At 36.7% G+C, this 9,147-nt stretch overlaps 1 protein-coding gene across 1 annotated transcript in view; it reads left to right on the top strand.

Annotated features, from left to right (window-relative positions):
- Positions 1 to 543: 543 nt before the first annotated feature.
- Positions 544 to 9,147, top strand: part of TMOD3 (tropomodulin 3 (ubiquitous)) — a gene marked incomplete at its 5' end in the record, with an annotated part of 18,415 nt that continues 9,811 nt past the window's right edge. Inside the window, 4 exons of the mRNA XM_008586152.1 lie at positions 544 to 666; positions 2,281 to 2,370; positions 6,014 to 6,144; positions 7,925 to 8,032. Of these exons, the coding sequence (XP_008584374.1) occupies positions 544 to 666; positions 2,281 to 2,370; positions 6,014 to 6,144; positions 7,925 to 8,032 (452 nt within the window). The remainder of the gene's footprint in view (positions 667 to 2,280; positions 2,371 to 6,013; positions 6,145 to 7,924; positions 8,033 to 9,147) is intronic.

The following is a 9,147-nucleotide window of genomic DNA, read 5'->3' as shown; positions in this document are numbered from 1 at the left end:
TAACTAGTTTCTTAACAGACAACCTTGTTAGTGTTCATTGAGCCTTAGAGGAACAATGACCAAAAGTTTCAAAATACCACTCAGGACATACAGAAATTTCTTTGTAATTAGAACCTGAATTTCTGGAATCATAATTGCTTCTGCTGTTCCCCAAGTGACTGTAACAGTTTGCTGCATAAGAATAAGAAGTTGGATTCTGGGCTTTTTAAAATCTTATCTAAAGTCTTACAGGGTTTTTTGGTTTATTCCTTCTTTCATTTATCTATTGTTTCAGTATTTGTAAAGTAACTCATAATTACTCCAAAAAGAGCCTATTTTTATTTCCACAGATGGGAAAATTTCTCAGTTGATCAATCTTTTCTTTCCAACTTGTACAGCCAAAGTATTACCCTGGAAACTTTTAAGTCCTTATTGAAGATGAAACAGAATTACTGCAGATGTTAATTTTGACTCTTCCTTCAGCTTCAGTGTTTGTTAGAACGTTAAAATGGTAATGAATTAGTAGCAGTAGTAGTGGAATTAACAAAGTGCTTTATTTTACAGGGAAAATATTCATCCCCAAACAGAAACCTGTACAGACTTTTACAGAAGAAAAAGTATCTCTTGATCCAGAATTAGAAGAAGCTTTGACAGGTGCTTCTGATACAGAACTGTGTGACCTCGCAGGTATCTTCTAAAACAAATTAATGAATGAATGAGTGTGGGGTGAGGAGGGGAATACTAGCATATATCTCTGTGTACATTATACAAATGCTTGCTTTGCCTAGCAAAGTGCGGTTCAGTCAGTAACCACATATTTGTCTTTGTATTTTACATGCTAAATCTGACGTAAAGGATTTCATTTCTTTAAATACTCTCATGATTGGGGCTGGCCAGTTAGCTCAGTTGGTTAGAGTTCAGCCTTGTAACACCAAGGTCATGGGTTCGGATCCCCATGCCGGCCAGCCACCAAAAAAAAAAAAAATACTCTCATGGTAAAAATTTTTTTTCTTTTTTTTTTGTCGGGGAGGGGATGGCTGGCCAGTACAGGGATCTGAACCCTTGACTCTGGTGCTTGGCGTTATCAGCACTGGCTCTAACCAAGTGAGCTAACTAGCCAGCCCTCAATGGTAAAATTTTTATATAAATAGAATTTATTGTTTTATGTGACATCTTTTCCCTTGTTGCCACGTTTGAAAGTCTTTCTAAAAAATCGTTAATCAGCTGGTGCTTGGCTACAAGCTATCCCACCCGAGTACTGGAAAAGAGTCTTCAGGGTCAACTGCTGCCCAATTTTATCAGAAGACCCAGAGATGGGTAACTGGAAAGCAGATGGAACAGTCACTCTTTAGCCACGCTCACCACTTGCTCAACTTTTCTGAAGTGTATATGGAACACTCCAAACCTCCCTGTTATTTTCATCATTCCCAACTTCTTATCTGGACCAGTATCTCCCCCACCTACCCACACACACACCCATTTTCCTAGATAGAAATATGTGATACATTGGGAGATCTTCGTACCAAATGACCCTGAAAACTAACTTGTTTGAAAGTAGTGGTAATGGTTCTTTGGGAAGGAACTTGGAAAGGGATGCATCAAGGTGTGGGCCACAGCCAGAGCAAGTGGCTTGTTCCTTGAGGGACTGAGGACTGATGGATTTGCCAATGGTACAGTCATTGGAGTGGAATGGGCCAGGGGCATACTGTAACTTCTGCCTTACATGTGCACAGGGCATCAAAAACCCAAACCAAATTTATTTTCCCTCCCAAGTGTCATTTATGAGGGATGCCACTTTTTTCTTAAATATGAGAACTTATTCATACTTTTAGAATGCAGATGTGAATAAATGATATGAGACTAACAAATGTAAAAATAGTGAAGGTTAAGTTGAAAATCTGCCTTTTGTTACATTATGTTCCTAGAAATCTTGTGAGACCCATGAACAGCAAAAATAGATCATTTCAATTTTCTCTCTTAGCCACCAGATGGAGCTAAGCATAGATCTACCATTAAGGTTAGGCTGGCTCCAACTATGTGAAGAAATTTGGTATTTTGGAAATCTAAATTCAGAAATGTGGGGGGAAATACCAAGGGTATTAATGAGAATGAGATTGTAGATGATTTTTAATCACTTTGTCTATATTTTTTTCCTTTTTTGGCTACAAAATCTGTATTTAATTTAGTAGGAAAATGTCTGGAGAATTTTTAAATTATTGATAGAAATTTTTGGTTGTAAAATTAATTTTTTATGTTTCAAATAGATGGAAATAAAAACTAACTTCCTTTCTGTATTTATAGCTATTCTTGGGATGCACAATTTGATAACAAATACACAATTCTGTAATATGGTGGGAAGTAGTAATGGTGTCGACCAAGAACATTTTTCAAGTGAGTACTTAAAATGCTTTGTGAATACTAACTCTTTATTAAATATATTTTGTTCTCTTCATGTATCAATTTTAGTATTTATATCCCAAACATTGTATATATGTACTTGAAACCTGAAATTTCAGTTTTATGCTACTGATATAGTAAGCCACTGAAAACAATATTAAATATTTTATGCTTATTTTGTGTGTCAGCAAATGTAATAAGAACCATTCTCACCTCACTGAATTATACTAATGGTAAACAGTATAAAAGCTAGCCAGACTTGTTTTTTGTTGACATGTTATTATCAGTGTTATTGATTTTCAAGAAATCCACAACAGTGCTCACAAAGAAACTACATTATAAAATCAGATTCAGTAGAAACCACAAAAGTATTCAGTCCCTAAACATTTCAGTCTGATGTGAAGTATTATAGCCTAACCAAAGCTTTTTTAAAAAAATCACTTACAGGGTTATTTTTAAGTTCCCAAGGCAATACATGCTTTCATAGCACTTTTAAACAACACATAAGTGTACATGGTAAGAAGTGAAAGTGTCTCCATTCACAGTCATCATACCCTCTACTCCCCCCCTCACCACTGTACTGTTATCTAGACTTTGTTCTATGTTTACATAAATGTATTTATGTATACATGTTATATATAAATAGTCTTTTGTTTGTTACAAAAATGGGATCATACTATAAATGTTTCTTGACAGTTAATTTTTCAATAATACTATTGGCTAATTTCTTTGAATGGACCATGTTCTTCATGGTGCACAGCTCCCGAATGCGGATTATTCTCATTTAATCCTCACAACAATTCTATGAAATAGGTATTATTATTATTATTATTATGTTCTTTAATTTGTATGTGAGGGAGCTGAGATTTTAGAGTGATTTAGTAACTAGCCTCAATGTTACGCAAAGTCAGTGGTAAGGATTTTAACCCATCATCCTATATAGTATATTACCTAGAAATGGATCATGTTTCCTAGTTAGTACATATAGATCTAGCTCTTCAGACATGTGCATAACATTCCATTTTATGATATTCTATAATTTGGCCAGTCCCCCTCATTTTTAACATTTTATCGTAGAAATGTTCAAATACACATAAAAGAAGAGAGAATAAGATATCTGTCACCCAGCTTCAGCTGTTTTTAACATTTTGACAGCCTTGTTTTATCCATCTTCTGCCTCCTTCCCTACCCACCCCTATACTTTTTTGCTGAAATATTTTAAGGAAAATCCTGCTCATTTGTATTATTTCACCCATAAATATTTCTGTATACATCTCTGACAAATAAAGTCTTTTATAACATAACCACAATGCCATTATCAAAGTTAAAAGCTAACAATAATTCCTTCATATCATCTAATACCCAGTCTATGACTAGATTTCCCTTAGTTTATCAAAAGCGTCATTTCATAGTTGATTCAAATAAGGACCCAAATAAAAATTATGTGTTGTGTTTGGTTGTCTTTTGGGTCATTATTAATTTCTCAACCTCTTTCCCTCTTTTTCACACCTTCTTTTTTTTTTTTTTTTTTTTTACCATCAAGGGGATCGCAACCCTTGGCTCGGTGTCATCCGCACCACACTCAGCCAGTGAGCGCACCAGCCATCCCTATATAGGATCTGAACCCACGGCCTTGGCGCTACCAGCGCCGCACTCTCCCGAGTGAGCCATGGGGCCGGCCCACGCCATTTATTTCTTGAAGATACTGGATTATTTGTCTTGTAGAATTTTCCACATTCTGGATTTGGCTGATTGCAACCTCATTGAGTCATTTTATGTTTTTCTATCTCTTATGTTTCTGTAAACTGTTGGTTCTAGCAGCTTGATCAGATTAAGGTGCAGGGTTTTTTGGCAAGGATGCTTCAGAGGTGGTGATTGAATCACATTAGGAAGCTTATGAAGTCAATTTTTTCCTCTTCAGGCGATGTGCTAAGATTGATCAGGGGGTTCAGATGTTGGCAACCTGATCCATCCTCTTTAAAGTTTCCCATGTACCTTTTACCTAATGATTTCAGTATCCCAGTGATTGGCTTAAGGGGCAAGGCTCTTTAAATTTAAATACATACATTCTGTGGAGTAGGGAAAGAAATCTTTTGGTTTTATAACATTATGAACTCATTCAATTTCCACTCAGCGAGGAAGCTCTTTCCCATCTTCCATCTCCCTTGAGCTGCTATCTCGAAGACTGCCTTGCTGAACTTAAGTGGGAGGGAGCCCACTTATTCCTGTTTAGCAGAAATATTAGAAGCTTTTCTCTGTATTGAACCAAATTCTGCCTCTTGTCAATCTGTACCTGTTCTAACACAGCCTTTCAGAACAACATGAAATTTGTCTCTTCTCCTACAGGATAAATCTGAAAACAACTAGCATACCTTCTTTTAATATATACTTCTCTGGGCTAAATGTATTCAGTTTTTTCAACTGTCTGCAGGAAAATAATTTTCAAACCTTTGTCTAAGTTGATCTCTGGATGCTGTGTATGAGTGTGTGTGCGTGTGTGTGCATAGGGGGGCATACTCGAAAAGAATGAGATACTCTTAGGTGGAAGTTATTGGATGAGTAAGCAGTGTACCTTGTCTCAAGGTGAATTTTGCTCCTCAAAGCTAGAGGAGGGCAGAAGGGAAGAACCAAGCCAGACTGACCCATTTTGAACCCCGCCAGTCTTTCCATGTCAGTTGCTCTTACTTTTTTGTGGTCATTCACCTCTTTGAGGATCTGATGCCGTAGGGATTCTCCCCAGAAAATATATCCATAAAAGTTGGCCTGTTAGAGGTGTTCACAAACCTCCACACGTATGCACTGGAGCACACTTATCTCTCATTAAAGGGTTCAAAGATTCTGGGTCCTCTGTCTTTCACTTTGAAGAGTTGAATTGTAGTCATGTGTGTGGGTATGTAAGGTGAAGGACTGGGGGTTGGGAGTGAAGAAGGGCAGTAAGTTTTGAAATTTCTGTCTCAGTAGCTCTTCTGTGTACCTTTGCTCTCCTTCCCCACTCCCTGTTCCTACCTGTTCCTTCTTCCTAGAGAGTCCTCCCCCTTTTCCTATTGCATAATACTCCCCATGGTAAGAGGTAAAATGCCCCTCCATCACCTTACTCTTCTCATTGAGGCTATATTTCTTTGTCTATGATTCTTTTTGCCTTTATACCAATTACCAGTAAAATAACAAAGAAAATGATAAGAGATGCTAGATTTTATCATGCTAGAACTTTATTTTAAATATTGCTAAAAGCGGAATCATCAGCTTGTGCTATCAAATGTATTTAAATGGTAAAGATATCTTGTAATACACCAAGAGGCAGTGAAAATATTCTTTTTTTCTTTTTAAGGAGAAGCGACCTAGTTTGAAACAACATTCACTTTTGAAGGCTAATAGAATGTGTTTGGTGTTTATATTTAATAAGATTTTATTTGGGTGCTTTAAATATGTCAACACAGGAAGGATCTGTTAGGAATTGTGGAGAAGGAACTTTAAATTCATTCTGTTGAATTAATGTGTGTGTGTGAGAGAGAGAGAAGTGTGTTACCAAGTAAATATATATATAATATGTATGCATATACATATATAATATCATATATGCATCCACTGTAATAGTATCGACCATTGAGACTCTTGCTCTTTTGCTTTGTTACTACAGATGTGGTAAAAGGTGAAAAGATTATTCCAGTATTTGATGAGCCACCAAATCCAACCAACGTTGAAGAGAGTTTAAAGAGAATTAAAGAAAATGATGCTCGTCTTATTGAAGTTAATTTGAATAATATAAAGGTAAGTATGCTAAGCAGACAATAAAATTGTTTCTTATTGCTTTGAATTGATTGGATCTAGGATGAGAGTTGGCCAGTTTTGATATAGTAGTCTTATTCTTTCTACTTTAAGGTAAAGTTTTTGCTCCTAACAGTATGCTAAGATAGGTTTCTTCATATTTTAGAAATTAAAGTATTATAGTATAGTATTTTCTAATTTACTTTCTAAGGGGTTTAGCATATAAAAATGTAAATCCTACAGACTGTCTTGAGTAAATCTCTCTGGTTTTCAAAATACATATTGCCTTTTGGATTTTGCTTTTTTTAATCAGGTTTCTGGAGGTATAATTTATATATAGTAATATTCACCCTTTTAGTGTACAGTTCTGTGAGTTTTGACAAATGCATACAGTTGTATATCCACCACCACAGTCAAGATGTAGAACATGTATGTCACCCCAGAAGTTCTCTAATACTCCTTTGTAGTCATTCTCTGCCCCCCCAGCTCTACCCTTGACAACTACTGATCTGTTTTCTTTCCCTATCATTTTGCCTTCTTCAGAATGTCATATAAATGGAATCATGTAGTGTGTCCCCTTTTCAGTCAGGCTTCTTTCACTTAGCGAAATGCATTTGAGATTCATGCACATTGTTGCATGTATCAGTAGCCTGTTGCTTTGTATTGCCAAGCAGCGTTCCATTGTATGGATGTGCTGCAGTTTCTTCATCCATTTATCAGTTGAAGACATTTGGGTTCCTTCCAGTTTGGGATGATTATTAATGAAGCCATTATACAAATTCACATACAGGTTTTTGTGTGAACATATGTTTTCATTTCTCTTGAGTAAACACTTAGGAATGGGCTTTCTGGGAACTTACTGGGTTTTAAGCAATGCAACTCTTTCTTGGAGTAAGGAAAGAAGAAATGAGTTCAGAGGGCACTGGGGTAATTAACTACCAAAGAGTAAACTCAGATTATCTCTTGGGTATTGGCCATTGTATAATAGCTTCATTAGAAATTCCTTATTTTAAATCTCAATTTCTCTGAATGGGGGGGCGAGGGGAGGAGAGTATCTGTGAATTAATGAACCTAGGGAAGAAGACCTCTGTGCTCCTTTAGTGGGTATTTCTTCCTGTGAATAGAGGAGAGAAAGCCTTGGGGGAGGGTAATAACCTTAGGTGATCATTACCTTTCTTGATTTTTTAAAAATTCAGTTTCTGTGTATTATTATCTCTGAATAAACAGTAATGATCTGAAAATAACCAGGCTATAGGAAATTGAAGTCTTGGGAGTACTAAAGGGAGAAATTAGTGCCTTCTATAACTGTTTTTCTTCCTTCATGTAGTGTAGTGTTAATCTCTCTTAATATCTTATAGCCTGAACTGAGTGACTGAGAACAGTATGTCATCTACCTCAGAAATTATACTTATTAGAGGTAGACTCCCACATCTCTCTCCTTGTAGAAAAGTGGGTCCACTTTGATAAATCAGGGGTTGGCTTCATAAAATAGGAATAGTTCAAAGTAGAATAGTGAGAGTTTCTTTAACCTAAGTGCTAGAGAAATGATGGTGATATGTGTAGTGTTCTCTGAGTCAGCAGTTGTGCAGGTGCACCGTAACAGGTAAGTCAGATAGATGTGGAGGAGGCTGTGTTATTTGTTTTCATTTATAGACTAGTTGTATGTTTACATAATTTCTGAGTAGATTTTAAAGCGAAAAAGTAAGTACATATATATGCGATTAATGGACCGAATTTCCTGCAAACCAAAATGTAATGATGTTTCACATTATTGTCTTTCAAGAATATCCCAATTCCAACCCTAAAAGATTTTGCAAAGGCTTTGGAAACTAACACACATGTGAAATATTTCAGCCTTGTGGCCACCCGGAGCAATGATCCCATTGCTGTTGTAAGTACGCTACTGTTGATAATATTGAAATTATCCCTACATACTAGTGTATGTTACAGTATTGGTTAAACTGTGACTTTATGAAGAACATTTACTCCCTTTTTTAAAAATTGGTGTTTAGCTCACTATTAGGCAATCCATTATTTACTATCCTTTTATGTTTATTTATTCCTGTATTTTCTTTCTCCGAATTTTTAAAAGCATAAATGAAATCATACAATATACAAGTATTCTGTTCTACAACTTGATTTTCCACTCAACAGTATATCCTAAAGATCTTTTCATCTCAGCACATGAAGATCTGCTACATTCTTGTAATATCTGCAGAGGTTTCCATTTATGGATCTGTAGAGATGGATTTTTTTTTTTTTAAATAGATGACCGGTAAGGAGATCTTAACCCTTGACTTGGTGTTGTCAGTACCACACTCTCCCAAGTGAGCCACGGGCTGGCCCCTGTAGTGATGGATTTTGTCAAGTGCTTTTTCTGTGTCTTTTGAGATTATCATGTGGTTTTTGTCTTTAATCTATTAATATGGTACATTACGCTGACTGGTTTCTGTATGCTAACCCATCCTTGTGTTCCTGGAGTAAATCCCACTTGATCATGGTATGAACCTTTTCCTTTACTTGGCCTTGAGGATATTGCTCTGTTAGGTCCCTGCACTGGTTTCTCCTCATCTCCCAGACCTCTAAACACTGGAATGACCCAGGGCTTGGTCCTTCTTTTCTCTGTCTGCACTCACTTCCTTGTCGCGCCCGCACCGCGCTCAGCCAGTGAGCGGGAACCGGTCTCCACATGGGATCCTAACCCTCAGCGGGAGCGCCGCCGGCTTCCCAAGCGGCGCACTATCCAGTGCGCCACCGGGCCGGCCCCTAAAAAAATTTTTTTAAAAAGGTAGAAGTATGTAGATAACTGCCCCCAGCTCTTTCTAGTATCCCTGCTCCCTATTGCCTTTTCTTTAAGCTGGCTTTAAACTTCATCTCTCCCACATTTTCTGGAGTTTAACCTTGCTCAAAAGCAATCCCTCTATGGGCTGTTTTATATAAACTCACACTCATATTCTTTTTTTTTTTTTTTTTTTTTTTTTTTTTTTTTTTTTTTTTTTTTTTTTT

The sequence above is a fragment of the Galeopterus variegatus genome, unplaced genomic scaffold, assembly GCF_000696425.1.
Source record: "Galeopterus variegatus unplaced genomic scaffold, G_variegatus-3.0.2 Scaffold3852, whole genome shotgun sequence".
Taxonomy (NCBI): Eukaryota; Metazoa; Chordata; class Mammalia; order Dermoptera; family Cynocephalidae; genus Galeopterus; species Galeopterus variegatus.
Note: the sequence above shows the minus strand (reverse complement) of the source record. Positions and strands in the feature narration are given on the sequence as shown.